Below are 18,719 nucleotides of genomic sequence, written 5' to 3' on the forward strand. Positions count from 1 at the left end.
ATGCAAGGAGCTGGAATAGCAGAATAAGGTGGTAGCATTCACCATGATATCACTCGGTCCCCAACCAGCGAGTCTCAGGGCCTGGATTAGCGGGGAGACAAAGTAAGCATAGACTACATCACAAATTGCCAAGTCCTCTGGGAACCCATGGTGAAAATCAAGAGGTGAGTGTACAAAGGAACAAGACAAAAGGGGAGGAAAGACCCTGAGAGCACCCTGTGCATTTGAGCTGTGGGCAATGCAAACCGGTTGTTTTGTGTATATGTGTCCCAAATAAACTGGAAATAAATGAGCTTTACAAAGTGCTTACAGATGGCATGAATGGGGAAACAGCACTTGTTTCTTGACCTATGCTCACTGATTTGAATGCTCCCATGTGGCACAACTGTGTTCATATGAAACCGTTCAGGTCATGCCAGTACGCTGGGGAGGCAGAGTTTAATGCCCCAGTACTTCCATACATATTCATTGAATGTGCTGTTGAACATCCTTGAAGAACTGCAGAGTGATGACCACTAAAATGACACCGAAACTACCAAAATCACAGAATCAGGACTCTTAGGGCAGACTCAGAAACATTACAGGCATGGTTGCAGAAAAGTTCCCCATTTCTCATTCTTGCTTATTTTAACTATTAATGGTCAGTTTGAGATGGTTTTGTAAAGTGGCTAATAAGCTTAATTAATGATCTGTGGGGATGGAATTCTGTACTGGTTACCTACTATAGCAATATTATACTGCAAGAATATTTCTAGGAACATTCTTGAAGTGCAATAATGATGAGTTATGATGAGGGGGGGGAGTCTTGAAGAAGAAGAAAACTCCCCCCCCCCTCCAACTAACCTAATTTGAGATGTGATTGGAAGGACTGATTGGCAGTTGGCAGAAATTAACGATAATGAACTCATTTTGATAGAAAAGGAACCAGATACCATGCCGGCTGTTAAAAGTTTTCAAATCTGGTTTCTCTCTGCTAAACACAGTCCTCCAAGCTCTGTCCATCTGCCTACAAGAAAAGAACCTTTTACATGCTTCAAGAGAGGGAGGGGGAAAGAAAAAGTGAAATCCTGTTATAAAAATGCTGCTGTGAGTTGCTGATTACATGATCACTTCTTTGCTCTCAGCAAGGAAGCTGAATGGTGTTAAATTCAGGGCAGAGGAGCAGCAGGTAACTTGAATGCAGCAAAAAGGGGTGGGGAGAGAATCATCATAGATGTTTACCAGACATAATTTCCAATTTTGCTTTGAAAGCAACTTTGGATGTTTCAATATTAATGAACTTAAACGGGTTATATGCAGATTGCCAAACATTCAATAAGATGTGCATGGGAAAAGTTTGCCTTATGCATGCCAAGAAGACATGGGGATGAGGTAGATGTGCGCTCAAATCTGCATTAGCCGGAGTAACGTGTAAAAACAACGACAGCAACACCACACACTTGTAGCATGACTGCAGCCAGAATCCCATGCACCTTTCGGCAGCTTCAGTTCTATTACGTAACATTGGTGGGATTTATTTACGTCACTTGGTAGTGCATAGGTTTCCAGCCTGTGACACTGATTCACTCTGCAGACAGAATGCAATGCTGGAGAGTCAATGTAGTGAATGATATACGGGCAGGCAGCTACTGTTGACTGAAATGCCAGTTGTGGGTCATTCTGCTACTTATCCTAATGCAAAAAAAAAAAATCAATAAAAGATTGGACGATATAGAGATGCAGCGCAATCTTATGCTTGGTGGGGGGGTCATGCTTCCCACAGCGTTTGGGCGTTACTCCTCCAAATTATGTGCCGTCTTACTAATCATCTCTTCCTATTGCCATTCATCGTTTTGCTTTTATTAAAGCGTGTTTTAATGTTTTCCCTTCAAATTCCCTTTTTCATAGATTCTCTAGGGGCCAAGCTTCGGTTTTATGTTCCTCTGATAATCGTTCGATTGAAACCCTTCAGCACATAGTGTTGATATGTCCTTTATATTGTGCTGTCTGGAAGAATTTATTGCTACCATTAATCCAAAAATTTCCTGGGCACCCGGCAGATTTTCATCTTGCCTTTTTATTGCAAGATATAGATCCGTTTGTAACTTTACAAATAGCAAAAATTTTAACTTCTGTTTTGTCATGCAGGAGATGTAATGGATTGCTGTATGGAAATTGAAATTTCCTTATTATATTTATATTTAATTTTGTATACCTATTAAGTCTTTTATTGTTAGTAATTCTTAATCCAATTTGTCCGTGTATTTGTTCTTTTCTTTGTCTGTCTACGAGCTTGAAGGTGAAATAAAGTGATTGATTGATTGAATATAAAGAATCTATAGTAGTTTGATGGCACTATTCTTGGTGCTTTCCAGTAGTTAGTTTCCCCCATCCTCTTTCTTTCTCTCTCTTTTTTTACCCATGTCATCTTTCATGGATTTTGCTCTTTAAATAAGAAACTTTATTCCATATTTGCTTTGGTGATTGTAAAAGACAAGACATATGCAATGGATTTGCATGCCTGAAGGAGCGTCTCCACCCTTATCGTTCAGCCTGGACACTGAGATCCAGCACCGAGGGCCTTCTGGCAGTTCCCACACTGCAAGAAGTGAAGCCACAGGGAAACAGGCAGAGGGCCTTCTCGGTAGTGGCACCTTTCCTGTGGAACACCCTCACATCAGATGTCAAGATGAGTAATTATATATCTTTTAGGAGACATCTCAAGGTAGCCCTGTATAGGGAAGCTTTTTTAAGTTTCAATGTTTTACTGTGTTTGTATACACAGTTGTATACATACCCTGTGTGGCTGGGGCAACCCAGTCAGATGGGTGGGGTACATCATCATCATCATCATCATCATCATCATCATCATCATCATCATCATCATCATCATTTTGCTTACAGGTGGCTGGAAAACGACAACATAGCAGCCTCCTATAAAACACACACAAAGTTTGCCCTCTGGGGAGCGGCTTTGTACCTAGATACCTACACACACCTGTGACACACACCTCAGTCACATTTCTTGGCGTCTTGAGGAAAATTCCAGAGAACGCTGCACACACCTTGAAGTAAACAGTCTCTATCAGAGTAAGAACAGGGACAAAAGAGATCTCTCGGGTACTGCCTTCCATTTTCTCTGTGTAACCCACTCACTTTCTTATCCTGTTCCAGTGTTTACTCCACCTGTTTAAAGATACATTCATTACCAGCTCTCCTCCCATTTCAGTCGCTATTCTAGCCTGGGGAAAAGCTAAACAGATTGTTAACCTGACTACAGACAGGAGGCTTGCTGTGCAATTTTCTAACCATTAGGACAAGGGAGTGAACCTGTTTGTGTTTCAAGGAAATGTTTTCTGTGTCCACCCATTTAATCCAGGTAAAGGGTATTGTTCTGCACCTCAGTGCAGTCTTGGGTAAGTGGCATGATTATTGCTGGCATGGAGGGGTGGGGTGGGGGGACGGGAATTAGGGCAGTGTTTCATGTGGTCCAGTTCAGCCATAGTCTGTGCTTTATATTCAAGAGAACAAAACAGGGCTGGACAGAGTGTTCTGGGAAACTAATAATCAAATAGGCTGCAGCCCATATTTGCTTTGGGGAATGTGATATAGAGGAATTACTTGGAGATTTTCTATTAAAAATGAAAACGAAAAAAGCATCAGAGAAAGCAAGGGAGCCTAATAATAGCTTCTTAACCACAGAAAGCGAGAAACAGCATAGATACGATAATTGAATGTGGTTTTGATGGTCAGAATCTGCCTTTATTCTACAGCTGTATTTTCGGATTTGAGGCTTGATCCTGGCAGCCACGACGACAACTTTTTGTATGTAATTGCCTGCGTATTTGTTCATTCGAGAGTGTGTTCCGTTTCACTTTTTAGCCTTGCTAGATTTTAATAAGGCTGGGAGATCTTTGTTGTTGCTACTGCTGCTGGTTGTTGTCAATACAATCATCTTGCTTTTTTAAACTATTTATATAATACGTTTAATTTCATTTGTTCAGATCCCAGTCCGGTAAAGCATGAATTTTGGATATGGATACTATTGAACTGCAGAGCTAGTAATTTTCAGGTTATGTGGCATTGTGGGACAATGACGACTGCCACCCAAACTACAGCAAGGCCTACACTTCCACATGCTCAAGTCTTTCCCTCTGGATTCCCTCTCTCCCAGTGAGCTCATGGTCGTAACAGGCTGCTGCTTCTTGTACCTGGTTGGCAGGTTCACTGTATTCTTTGCCTAACAACTTCCTTCCACTGCTGTTGAAAATTAAGAGTCCTTGCTTGGCAGCTGCTCTTCCTTAGCTTCTTGAAGCACCAAGCCTTCTTTTTCTCCAACAGGTGTGCTGTGGTGTGAACCTACAGGCAGAACTTTGTGCTGAAAAGCATTAGAAATGGAAGATTTTAGTCTCCAAATCATTTGCAATTATTCAATTTAATTTAATTGTTATCTGGATGTTTCAGGCGCTTTGGGGACACTGTGGTGGGGACTGTTCTCCAAAATATAATTTTCAATATGCGCTAAGATTCACAGGACATTGAAAATCATTGTTGAACATGCCATTAAAGGTCAAGGCCATTTTGGGCAAATTAACATAAGGATTATATTCAAAACTCAGGAAGCAATTGTGCCATTTTTGATCGCACTGGGAAGACCTCATTTAGAGCCCTGGGTTCAGGAGGCCTGAGCATTTTAATTCAAGAAAGGTGCTGACAAAGGAGAAAGGATTGAGAGGAGAGCTAGAAAATGATAAGAAGGTTAGTACAGACAGGGGAGGGAGCAATTTCCATTTCCCCTTCTGCACCTTCAGGTACAATATCTGAATTATTTGTCTCTTGTAAAAAAACAACAACACACAGCTAAATGTCCATTGAAAATACTTGGCAATGAGCAGAATGGAACTGCAACCACACTTCTGCATGTTGTAAAGCTGGGGTGCGGAACCTGGTGCCCTCCAGATGTGTTGCTGAATTCGAGCTTTCCTCTACCCAGGTCAGCATGGTCAATAGCGGGGATGAGATCTGTAATCCAGCAACATCTGGAAAGCTGCTGGTTCCCCACTCCCGTTGCAAAGTTATATGTGCAGGGCTGACTCAGGACATTTTGCCACTAGGGTAAAATGACAAGATGATGTGTGTCCCCCTTCCGATTGGACTGGTAGTTGAATCTGACTTCAACACTGGTGATGGGGCAGCAGGCTAGTGTAGGGTTGGTAGCACAGGCTGTATGGCACTCACAACTTTCTCCTTCAATACCTCCCCAACATTCCTGGCCCACAGCATCTGCGGGGGCCTCTGTATGCAAAACTATATGTTGCGTAGGATGCTATATAAATATATTGCTTCATATTTCATCAGAAATCTCTAAACTGTCTCCAAAATATCAGAAGCCCTCTCTACAGCAACTGAGAGCAGGACTTTCAAAGTTGGCTATTGCTGTTCTGTGGAGCAGCAGTTCTGAGATATGACAGGCTCCCACTATCTCTATGTTCCGGAAACAATTGAAAATGTTTTTGTTTCAACAAGCTTTTCCAGGTGGACGGAAAGGTCATTGCTTTGGGTTTCATTCTGCGTTGATTGTTCTTATACTATTTTCAAAAGCATTTTTGCTGTTTCTAAAGATGGAACATACATCACTTTTAGGAGATATATTATGGAAGGTGTTTCACAAAATGAATGAATTAAATGATATATAATACAAATTCAACATCCAGTGTGCTACAACTGTTAATAAGAACAGATCCTATGTTTTAAGTAACAATGAGTATCTAAAGACAATGTTAAGTAAGTAAAATAAATGGGGAGGTGAGCAAATCATACAGAAAACATACGGTAAATTTGGATGTGTCTGCTAAATTTGTAATATGGATCGCAATCCTAACACAGTTCCAAAGAAACCTAGCTGCCAAGTGCTTCAACCACTACCAGGCAGTCCAAACAGCGACCCAATTTTTAAATGATTTAAATGATGGAGAACACCACATGTGGTAAGCAAAAGTGGAGAGACACTAACGTACCTGGCCTATTGGCTTTGCTTTTCTGTGTATCTTTTTTTTTCTCCACCTAGCTATCCAGAACTAGAGTGAAATCCTATATCCTGCAATTTATTAGATTAACCTTTCAGAAACTGCTTTTAATTAGAACACTGGGAAACCTCTCTTCACTTGCTGCCAAATTGTAAAAAAAAATAAAAATCATCACACGAAAGGGGAAACAAATTAAACAGAGATATGTTCCATTCTGGATTTGGGTCACTCTGTAAGAAATCCTATCAATAACAGAATTCTGCAGTGGGATTCATGGTGCATCCATTTGTTTGTCCACTACATTGAGAAACCTATTTTTAAAAGAATGCAACACACACAACACACACACACACACACACACACACACACACACACACACAATGATAATTAACAAAGTATAAGTGTATCTTAGTGGTTGAAATAGTGACATGTAGCAAGGAGTCTTGATTTTTTAAATAATAATAATTGCTTTGTGTGTCCACGTCTAATCTTGCCCATTTCTAAAATTTATTTATTGGTGTGTGTTTTTCTTCTTGTAAATCTACCAAATAATAAAATGAAATGAAATGAAATCAGGATTAAGGGGTTAAGAGGGCATTCGCACTGTATCCTGTTGATGTCATGGTCGTGGCACTTACCCTTCACCTGATAGGAAATGTTCTGTGGGGGTGGGCACACACAAAAATGGGTGGCTGGGGAGGGTCAGTTGGGGGGAGTGAGAGAGAAATGCCCCTGTTTTCATCTGAGGAACGTTGTAGGGTGTGTGCTTTGTCTATACGAGTAGATCTTCAAAACAATGCAACAGCTACCTTTAAGCTGAGAATAAATCTACGCGCTTGAAATAAAGACAAATCGCATTAGCTCATCATGACTGCAGATGAGTCCTGGCTACCTTGGGATAATTGAATCGTAAAATAATTCAGCATGATCTACCCATTTGTCTGTGATATGTTTTGAGTGTGCAGCCATGTACAAACTAGGCTGGCTTTCCATTGAAGGAAATTGTATTTTTGTGAGAGAGAAAGCGAGATAGAGATAGAGATAGAGATAGAGAGAGAGAGAGAGAGAGAGAGAGAGAGAGAGAGAGAGAGAGAGAGAACTTGCTTTGTAAAGAACTTTTTCAGCGATGGAAGGAAAATGTCACCACATCCTCTGAACAGCAACATACTGTACAGGCCCACTTCTGTGCCAAAGAATGAACAGAGTTAAGAGAACAGTGGGCAATGTTTATCCTTGTTCCTTTCAGCTCCTCACAGCTGTGTAGAGCCTGGTCATCATTACCAACAAATGAAAAGGAATGGAAACATTAACTCTGTGGAATCTTTGAAGAAGCTGGTGGCAATGAAGTTAAGAAAGCATTAACAATGGAAAGCATTTAGGAAAAGGTCAACACTCAGATTAATGTATGCTCTCGCTACTGGGCTGCTTCGGGGCTAAGATGTGCTCGCGCTATAGATGAAGGGACCAGTTTAGGGATGTAGTTAGTCACGGGCTTCCTTCTGTGAGACTGAGGACTGTAGCTGCTTGATGAAAATAATTACCACTACCATTCTTTGCTCCGATGGGAAACTGGCTAATGCTGCTGCTTCCTTTCTTAGGACTTCTGCCAAGCAGCCAGTGTGCTTCTCTCTTCCCACCAGCAGGCTAGCCTTGATCCTTGGTAGATTTGACAGAGCAGGATATGGTATCCATGGGACCTCCAATTGTTTTGTTGTGCTGCAAAGGAACTGGTAGCAACATAGTCACCATGTTCATATAGATACCAATGAGTGTTGCTATGGGCAATGGTGATGAGGCAAACACAACACAACACACACACACACACACACACACACACACACACACACACATGCACACACACACCAAGCTAAGTCACTGCTTGATTTGCTATTCAGACCACTCTTGAGCACTGAAGCAGTGGCCATCTGCCAGTGTTTGTAATAGGAGGTCAGTATGCACTGACATTCAATAAATTGGTATTATATGCCTCAGATTTGTGCTTTATGGGTTCTGCATTCTTTCAGAAATATGAGCGTTGAATGGAATTGTGATTGAAAATCCACATAGACAAATTTGTGTCCAAAGACGAGCAGATGGTTGCATTGTCTATCTCTAAATAATAATGTTATTTAACCAGAAAAATGATTTGACATACTCATTGAAAGTAATGGGACTTAGGCTCAGTAGTAAATCCACTCAGCTCAATGAGACTTATTTCTGAGTACATGCAGGACCTGGAATTTTTGGAAAGGTCCCACTTTCCCAAAAATAATGTGTTCCCAATACACTGTTTGTTAGACGAGTGTTCGGATAACAAGCTGACAATTTCCTATGGGAACATTCCTAATCGGTGATCTCTCCCCCCTCTCCTAACATAGTTTCTTCCTGAAATGGCTGCAGCCAACCAGCAAAAGAGAGACAATGGAAAAACTTATTTGCCTTATCTATCCTGCTCTCTGATTTATCCAATCTCTCTCTCCCCCTTCCCTCTCTCCATTCATTTTTGCCTGAAAATGGCTGATATCTAAATTAGCCATGTGTGTAGCAATGTTTGGGCATAATTATTCATGTTCGGATAAGTGAATTTTCACATATCGAGCATTCAGAAAGCAGGACCGGTTCTTTGCAAACAAGCTTATTGGTCAGACAGAATTATGCTTTTCATTTAAACTCGTTTATTTGGGATTCACTCTTTTTATGTTTTATTTATTTGTAATGCAATATTTCCTTGAAAACTGAGACATTGGAACAAAATCTGGTACTCATGTTTGGAACACAATTCTAGATTTAAAGTAGAAATATCTGCTTGATCTCTGCACCTACATACCTGTATTTTCAAAGGAAAGGGACAGGAAAATGCAAAATGCACCACAATGGAAGACTGTAAATGAAAATTTAATAATTTCCATTTAGATGTATTGATGATTTCCTCCCTTTGTCCTGAGAAAGATTTTAAGATACTAGACTCCCCACTCCTCCCCAGTTCATAAAGAAAACATATAGTTCATAGTGAATGTGCCTATTAATAGAAAAGCCAGAAAAATACATTTCAAAATGTACTAGTGTGGATCAAGAAATAGGACTGTCATTTCTTTTCTTTTCTTTTTGACAGATCACATTATTTCCTTCATTAGGTTCGGGTTCAACTACCATCTACAATGTGAATAAAATTCAGGATACATTCACTGTTTTATTAATTGACGTTCCATGTCGGGTAGTAGCTCTATTCCACATTCCTGTGATGTGAACTTGTCACAGAGTTCACACAATTATTATTTCTCAAGTTATTCCTGTGGAAAACCACTTGCACTTTCACTCTGCAACATAAAAAATATTTGAGAGTACCGGAGACTTCTCAAGATTGGAGTGGTGGGGGAGGGGGGAGAGCATTTATTACACTTTTTTAAAGATTTTGACCTAGGAATGTACCCAGCACATTATTTAGATCCTATACATGATGAAACAGTAGCAGACATTGATTCAGTTGGACCAGTGCTATCAGTGGATCTGGGAACTGAATTTGCACAGGGAAATCCTCTGTTAGGAATGGGCAAAATCTGTCACTTTTAGCAGATTGAATCCATTGTAAGTCATTCTCAGAGTATGTACTTTGAAATTGCTGGGCATGCCTAACTTAGGTCCATATGTTTCATAGAATCATAGAATGGTAGAGTTGGAAGCAACTACAAAGGTCATCAAGTCCAACACTCAAACCCATGGCCCTGAGATTAAGAGTCTCATGCTATTCTGAGCAGAATTTAGTTGGTACAATCCAGTTTCTAAATCTTAAATTCAGTTTGCCACATTTTTGCATCAGTTTGTGATTTTCTTTCTATAAAAAAAAGTTCTCATGAAATTCACCCGCATCTCAGTGTGTATATTTACTAATATACCAGCCAGTTTTGCCTAAAATGCGTTTCTGTATGAGTTTTCACAAAGATCAGTAACATAGGAGCCAACTTCTAGGGGCTGATTTTCCTATTCAGGGAACAACAACAACATTCTTCTTCCTTAAATATGTATTCTTATGAAACTGCAGGGTATTTACAAGAACCCCGCCAATGTTTTTTATCTGTTTACAATTTATCTGTAAATATTCAATAAACCATTTCCATTCTTGTATAAAAAGTTTGTTATCTTGATTTATTATCCTTCCGGTAAGTTCTGCCATTTCTGCATATTCCAGAAGTTTTTGTATACATTCTTACTTTGCTGGGACTTCTTCTTCCTTCCATTTTGGGGCAAGTAACATTGTTGCCTCTGTAGTCGCATACATGAATAAGTTTCTATATGTTTTAGATAGCTCTGTCCCTATAATTCCCAATACTGAATTTTGTTGGTGAGAAAGTGTGACCCCATAGGGACGGGATGGTGGCTGGAAAGAAGTGGAGAAAAAGAACGGGAAATGAAGGTTGGAGGGGGGCAGGAATAGTAGCCAAGTCAAAAGAGGGGATTACAAGCTCCTGATAGGCCTTAATAAATGATTGGTGGCTTGTGGTTGACTTGTTGTTGTTTAGTCGTTTAGCCGTGTCCGACTCTTCGTGACCTCATGGACCAGAGCACGCCAGGCACTCCTGTCTTCCACTGCCTCCCACAGTTTGGTCAGACTCATGTTGGTAGCTTTGAGAACACTGTCCAACCATCTCGTCCTCTGTCGTCCCCTTCTCCTTGTGCCCTCCATCTTTCCCAACATCAGGGTCTTTTCCAGGGAGTCTTCTCTTCTCATGAGGTGGCCAAAGTATTGGAGCCTTAGCTTCAGGATCTGTACTTCCAGTGAGCACTCGGGGCTGATTTCCTTAAGAATGGATAGGTTTGATCTTCTTGCAGTCCATGAGACTCTCAAGAGTCTCCTCCAGCACCATAATTCAAAAGCATCAATTCTTTGGCGATCAGCCTTCTTTATGGTCCAGCTCTCACTTCCATACATCACTACTGGGAAAACCATAGCTTTAACTGTGGTTGGCTTAAAAGGTCACAAGTTGTGCAGATCTATTGGATAAAGATGGTGCCTGTTCTGCTACCACTGCCAGTTGTTTCTCCTTTCCCTTTCTTCTCCTGCCAACTTTACTGAGCAGGTTGGCGGTGCAGCTCACGGTTAGGTGACCGCCTTTTCGCTATCGGCTTTCAGCAGGGCTTAACAGTCATTTCAGAAAAGAGCTCTATGAAGGGTAAATTTTAATACTCATATGACTTGAGGTTTCTTGGACTGCGGCAAGGAATGGGAGTGTCACCTGTTATTTGCTTGTTTGTCACACATTGCGACTCAGCCCTGGCAGGCTGAACAGAGGGAAACCTAACAAGTTCTGTATGGCTCACTGCTTATCAGGAGCAGGCACCAGCAGCCATATTGTAGGTCAGCAAAACAAAGAAACAACAAAAAGAGGCCTTTTGTGAGGGATGAAAAGGGAATGGAAGTGTCTCAGTGACTTTGTGACTGCATTCTTTTTTGAAAAATCTTGGTTTTGGAATATATATATATGCAGGCCGGGTGTTTGTCGCTGGGTCCTTCCCAAAATTTCTATTTTAATGGCCTTTTAAAAAGCTTGTATAAAGTTTAGGCGCAGTCTGTGCAAAAAGTGACCCGGTCTTGAGAGAAATGAATGAAGTTTATAATACTGGAGCCTCGCAGCTTGTAAAGTGAGATAAGAGTCTGTCAGTGCTTTCATTACTCAGGCACAAATTTCCTTTACAATCTGCACTGTAGTCTTTACTGTTCCAGCAAGCCATTCCTATTCTGCTTTTCAGTAGGCTACGCTGATTTTGCCCGCTACAATCCCAGTTATGGGAGATAATGGAACAAATGAGAAATGGTTTCATACACCAAAAAACTCTATTATAAAGCCTCAAAGGGGTTTGGGCCTTACATTTCCAAAACAGTTTGCCTAGAAGTAAGTGGCATTGAAATATATGGGACTTACTGCTGAGAAAACAGGGTTAGGAGGACTGTGCAGTAAGAGTCCAATTCCTTTGCTCCATTACATACCCTCTAATATTTCTCTGGTGAAAACAAGGATGTCCTATTTTTAATAATTAATAATAATAATATTTATACCACACCCACCTGACTGGGTTGCCCCAGCCACTCTGGGTGACTTCCAACATATTAAAACATAATAAAACTTTAAACATTAAGAAAATCTGAAGGGCTGCCTTCAGATATCTTCTAAAGGTTGTATAGTTACATATCTCTTTCGCTCGGGAGTTCCATAACTCCATACCTTCCAACATTTCTCTGATGAAAATAGGGACATCCTAAGGAAAAGTGGGACATTTCAGGATCTAATCAGAAACCAGGAGGGCTTCTGTAAATCCGGGACTGTCCCTGGAAAATAGGGACACTTGGAGGATCTGCCATGATAACTTCAATTAGCTGGAAAATCACCTCCTAAGAATTGCACTAAGAAATGAAGATAAACCTACTCACAGGGCCCTTTCCATCAGGGTTGCTCCACCCCCCCCCCCCCAAGAGTCTGATGCTGTGAATACAGGAGGGTACAAAAGTTACGATATCAAGGAGAAGGCTTGAAAGTAACTGTGATGAGTTTTCATGTGGAAGATGTGGAAGAGGCAGCTCGGCACCTGAACGTGAAGGGCTGCTGTTGCCACTTGTGCATTTAGCCATGTCACAGATAACCAGGACACAAGGAAGGGTGCTTTCAGTAGCTGATATAGTATCATGGAACTCCTTTCACCCTTTGTGGATTGTCAATGTCTAAATCAGCCCATGAGCATTTTGGGTCGTGCTGTAAGAACTGTGTTGTCCCTCATAGGGTCAAATCTTATGCCTCCTGCTGCAGATTATGTTGGCTCAAGGAACAAATAGGTATAAATGGAGAATTCCTGGATGCCAAGATCCAAGACTGGGGCAAATACTCTTTGGTGAGAGAATTCAGGCAGAGATTTAAAGTCACCAAATATGCAGCAAAGCGAAGTGTAGAAATATAGGCTATTACCAGGGGTCAGCAAACTGTTTCAGCAGGAGGCTGGACAACTGTCCATCAGACCTTGTGGTGGGCTGAACAAATTCCTATGCCCCACAAATAACCCAGAGATGCATTTTAAATAGAAGAACACATTCTACTTGTTGTGTATTGAGTCAAAGGATTTTATATCTGTATTATTATTGTCCGTATTTGCATTAGGATAAAGTAACTGCCTTTTGGTCCCAGAGGGTACAGCTACTATTGGTTCATTTAAGCTGCTGTATTTGGATCCTCTGTCTTATTGGTTTCCTCCAAAAGGCAGCACTGTGATTGCGTGATATTGTTCCCTCCAAAATGTATCCCTTCCTAGCTAGTCCCCTGTCCCTATAAATGTAGCTTTCCTCTCCTCAGTCTTCAGTCTTGTTCACTTTAATAAAGAGCTGTTACTAGAGAACTGTCTCCAGCATGTTTTGTCAAGAGAGCTGAAATCACAAACCCCACGTCACAACAACTGGCGACGAGGATGGGATCCGGAATGCTGAGGAGCGGTTAAACACAACCCTGCCTCAGAGTCCGGATTGCAGCTGAGAACAAGACTCACTGGCCAGCTGAGAAGACGACCCTGCCCGCTAGGACAATGGAGAGTCCAAGGGTATTGGAGCCCTTCCAGCCATCAGAGCCCCACAGCTGGGAAGACTACGTCGAACGCTTCGAGTTCTTCGCAGTGGCTCAAGGGATCACCGATGCCAGCAAAAGAAGGGCCACATTCCTGAGCTACTGTGGGCCCGAGACCTTCAAGCTAGCCAAGGCATTACTTGCTCCAGCTAAGCTGAGTGAGACATCTCTCCAAGATATTCTTGCCTGCCTAACAAGCCACTTGGCGCCTACTGAGACCAAGATGGCCCGGCGGATGGAGTTCCATAAGAGGCAGCAGCGTGCTGGGGAGTCTGTATCCACATTTCTGGCTGAACTCCGGAAGCTCGCTCAGCACTGCGGCTTCCAAAATCTGGAAGAGACTCTCCTGGATCGGTTTATTGGGGGTCTGAGCAGCAAGAAAGCCAGAAGACGCATCGTGGCTAAAGAAGAGGTTACCCTTGCTTCAGCCTTGAAGGAGGCCACCGCCACGGAGAATTATGAAAGAGAGGAGCTTGATGCCAGTCGCAAGGCCACTAAGCCACAGATAGAAGTTGCGCATGCCATGGACGAGCTAGAGGCTACTCCAAGCCAGAGCCCAGTCCGTGGGGTTGAGTCGGTGCGTCAGGCCTGCACAGTGCACAGAGATCGCCGAGGCAGTTGCCCAGGTTGTGGCGGAAACCATGAAAGGAAGAGTTGTCGTTTCAGGGATGCTATCTGCCGGACGTGCGGAAAGACAGGTCACATCGCCAGGGTCTGTAGATCGGCGGCGTCGGGAGCGACAGGAGCACCTAGACTGGAGCATTGCAGACCGCCCACAGCAACTCGTTTTCTAAAGGACTGCCACTACGTAACGGAGATCAATGGGAGGGCCGTGCAGTTTCCAGCGCAAGGCAAGGCACACGTCAAGGTGAAGATTGAGGGTCAGCAGTGCGACATGGAGGTGGACTCCGGATCTGCATTCACCATCGTGTCAGACCAGACCGCGAAGACATTCTTCCCCAGGGGTAAGTTGCCCCCTCTGGAGCCCTTTCCGGCAACCTTGCAGTCGTACTCAGCAGGCCGCATCCATGTTATGGGAATGTGTGCCGTGAGAGTACAGTTCCGGGACAAACAGGCTGTACTCAAACTGGTGATTGCGAAGGGCAGTCGCCCCAGTCTCCTGGGCACTGACTGGTTCCCTGCCCTGGGACTGAGTATCTCAGGGCTTAATTCAATCCAAACCTGCCCTGAGATGAGCGAGGTATTATGCAAGGAATTTGCTGGTCTCTTTAATGGAAAACTGGGTTGTTATGAAGGGCCCCCAGTTGACTTCGAGTTGGACCCCGGGGTGGCTCCAATCCGACTCAAACCAAGGCGAGTGCCATTTGCACTGCAACCCAAGATCGAGGCAGAGCTGGATAAATTGGTCAAGCAGGGAGTTCTCTCACCCGTGGACTCTGCTAAGTGGGAGACTCCAATCGTCACGCCCCTTAAAGCAAATGGGGAAGTCAGGATATGTGCAGATTACAAATGTACTATCAATAAGGCACTCAGGGGAAACTCATACCCCATTCCAGTTGTATCACATCTGTTGGCTAAACTGGCTGGGGGCAAGGTGTTCGCCAAAATTGACCTGGCACAAGCTTACCAACAGCTGCCAGTAACCCCACAATCAGCGGAAGCACAGACTATTGTCACACATAAAGGGGCGTTCAGAGTTAACAGATTACAGTTCGGAGTTTGTGTGGCCCCAGGGATTTTTCAAGGGCTCATGGAACGCCTGTTAAGAGGTCTGCCGGGGGTCTTGCCATTTTTTGATGACGTTTTGATTGCTGGAAAAGACCCACAGGAACTGGTTGCGCGTGTCCGTGCAGTGTTGCTCAAGTTCAAGGAGGTGGGGTTGCAACTGAAAAAGGAAAAATGCAGTTTTGGGGTGCCAACGGTGGATTTCTTGGGGTTTAAAATTGATGCATCAGGCATCCACCCCACAGATGCTAAGATTAAGGCCATCATCGAGGCACCACGACCACAGAACAAGACGGAGTTGCAGTCATTCCTGGGACTTATTAACTTTTATCATTCGTTCTTACCCCAGAAAGCTTCGGTAGCTGAACCATTACATAGACTATTGCAGAAAAAGAATGTGTGGCGATGGGGGCGGGAGCAGCAGAAGGCTTTTGACTCCTTGCGAGGAATGCTGAGTAGCAGGAGCGTCCTTGCTCATTATGATGAGTCAAAGCCGCTGGTCCTGGCATGTGATGCCTCTCAATACGGTCTGGGGGCTGTGCTGAGTCATAGGGAACCGGATGGGTCGGAAAAGCCCATCTCTTTCTATTCCCGTACGTTGTCGCCCACGGAGCGCAACTATGCTCAAATTGATAAAGAGGCACTGGCTATTGTGTCCGGAATCAAAAGGTTCTATGATTATTTGTACGGTCGCCATTTCTCCATTGAAACGGACCACAAACCACTGTTAGGGTTGTTCAACCCAAACAAACAAACGCCACAAATTCTCTCCCCCAGAATGTTGCGTTGGTCAATATTCCTGAATGGGTTCCAGTACACCTTGACCCATGTGCCGGGGAAACAGTTGTGCCACGCTGATGCGCTGAGTCGATTGCCCCTTCCTGGCGGGAGCAATGAGGATCCTGCTCCGGCGGAGCACATTATGATGCTAGAAACACTTCCGGGGGCTCCTGTAACAGCTACTGATATAGCTGAGAAAACGAGGAAAGATGCTGTTCTCTCCCGTGTGCTCACTTGGGTGGGGAGGGGGTGGCCAGGTGGTCCGCATGAAGAAAAATTCAGGCCTTATGCGACAAGGCAGCACGAATTGTCCATGCATAAGGGTTGTCTCCTATGGGGAGATAGGGTGATCATCCCAGCACCACTGAGAAACAGGGTTCTTGAGACGCTGCACATGGGACACCCGGGAATGGTCAGGATGAAGTCGCTAGCCCGATGTTATGTGTGGTGGCCTGGAATGGACCAGAACATAGAACAATGGGTACGAACATGCAAGGCATGCCAAGAGGTGCGGCCAGAAGTGGCCAGAGCACCAGTCCACTGGTGGGAGCAGTCCAGGACTCCCTGGAGCCGGCTGCACATAGATTTTGCTGGGCCATTCCAAGGGAAGGTCTTTTTGGTTATCGTTGATGCATATTCCAAATGGTTAGAAGTGGCGATGGTCCCTAGCATGGCATCAGCTGCCGTAATCAAGGTGTTGAGGCAGCTGTTTGCAACCCACGGGTTACCTGAGACCATTGTATCAGATAATGGGGCAGCTTTTGTATCCCAAGAATTCAGGGCATTCTTGGCTGATAACTTCATAAGAGGGGTCACATCCGCGCCCTTTCACCCATCCTCCAATGGGCAGGCTGAGCGCATGGTAAGAACAGCCAAAGAATCCATTGCGCGCTTAATGGAGGGTAACTGGTCGGCTCGCATTGCACGAATGTTATTTTTGCAGCATGCGACGCCGTGTACTGCGACGGGCAAGTCGCCAGCCGAGCTGCTCTTAGGTAGAAGACTGGTAACGGTGCTGGATTATGTCCACCCAGATAAAATGCCAAACCGTAATTCAAGAGCAACCCCCCAGGCTGAGACTGACACAACAAGGTATCTCGCCCCTGAAGATCTGGTCTGGGTGAGGAACTATTCACGAGGTCCGCGGTGGGTGGCTGGTGTGATCACCCGGGCTAGTGGACCTGTGTCCTATTATGTGACCTTGGAAAATGGGCAAGTTTGGAAGAGACATATAGATCAGCTGAGGCGCCGGGCGCTCAGCAGGGAGGAGTCAGATAATTCATCCCTGGCTAATGACGCACAGCTGCGAGACCAGAGTGAAAATGGTCCAGAGGTGCAGTCACCAGGGACTTCAGCAAATGAACCAGGGTCTGCTAGTCCTCATGATGACGAGGTACAGGTCGGGGACCCTGAGATGTCTGGGACTCCCTCTGTTCCTGATGAAACCCCTATAGCAGCTCCTCCACCACAGGTAACACCCAATCCAGAACCTGCAACACCTGTTGTCAAGAGATCAGGTAGAAGTTGTAGGACCCCACAGTACCTGAGGGATTACGTCTGCTGTGCTCACTAGGGGGGGAGGGGTGTTGTGTATTGAGTCAAAGGATTTTATATCTGTATTATTATTGTCCGTATTTGCATTAGGATAAAGTAACTGCCTTTTGGTCCCAGAGGGTACAGCTACTATTGGTTCATTTAAGCTGCTGTATTTGGATCCTCTGTCTTATTGGTTTCCTCCAAAAGGCAGCACTGTGATTGCGTGATATTGTTCCCTCCAAAATGTATCCCTTCCTAGCTAGTCCCCTGTCCCTATAAATGTAGCTTTCCTCTCCTCAGTCTTCAGTCTTGTTCACTTTAATAAAGAGCTGTTACTAGAGAACTGTCTCCAGCATGTTTTGTCAAGAGAGCTGAAATCACAAACCCCACGTCACAACACTACTAATGTAAAAACACGCTGATTCCCGGACCGTCCGAGGGCGAGATTTAGAAGACAATTGGGCCGCATCTGGCCCACGGGCCTTAGGTTGCCTACCCCTGTGTTCGACCTTTAAAATATGCCCTTTCAAGTGAGCTCAAGTTTCCCTCCTCCCCTACCTTAGAAAGAAGACCAGTTTGGTAAGTTAAAAAAATATTTAATTACAAGCTCTCAATAGGTCAGACTAGTGTGCTTCAAAAAAGTTGCACAGGCATTAATACTTGGGTTATTGGTGAAAATGCTAAATTATTGGTACAGAAACTCAAGAATGGCTGAAGAAAGCCATGCGGTTTGAGCTCGAGCAACCAGCTCAAACCTCATTATATGTTGAGCTTCTCAAGCCGACTGGGAGGACAATAAAGTCTTGATTACCTAGTTCCTCTCAAGGTGAGGGGAAGTGGATATTGCTAAGCCTGGCAGGAAAGCTTACTCTGTGGTATTAACCCCTTCGTGTTAATTAGACTTAAGCATGTTGGTTATATGAGGCTGATTATCCCACAGATTATATATCTCAGTGGGACTGCCAAAAGACAGTTTCAAATCCCTGTTTAATGAGCTCCTAATCACCTCATACTGTATCTTTCAATGAATATATTTGCTATAGCAAAAAAAAGAACCCTGTTACGTTCTGTATAATTAAATGTTGCTTTGGCCACAGTCACACAGTTCCGACCC

At 43.7% G+C, this 18,719-nt stretch overlaps 1 protein-coding gene across 1 annotated transcript; it reads left to right on the top strand.

Annotated features, from left to right (window-relative positions):
* Nucleotides 1-2,962: 2,962 nt before the first annotated feature.
* Nucleotides 2,963-18,559, top strand: LOC132592556 (uncharacterized protein K02A2.6-like). The gene is made up of 2 exons (XM_060277945.1): nt 2,963-3,395; nt 3,984-18,559. Exon 2 carries the CDS (start codon nt 13,566-13,568, stop codon nt 17,640-17,642), a length of 4,077 nt encoding a protein of 1,358 aa, XP_060133928.1. The 5' UTR covers nt 2,963-3,395; nt 3,984-13,565; the 3' UTR covers nt 17,643-18,559.
* Nucleotides 18,560-18,719: the final 160 nt, after the last annotated feature.

Source organism: Zootoca vivipara, chromosome 8, assembly GCF_963506605.1.
Source record: "Zootoca vivipara chromosome 8, rZooViv1.1, whole genome shotgun sequence".
Lineage (NCBI taxonomy): Eukaryota > Metazoa > Chordata > Lepidosauria > Squamata > Lacertidae > Zootoca > Zootoca vivipara.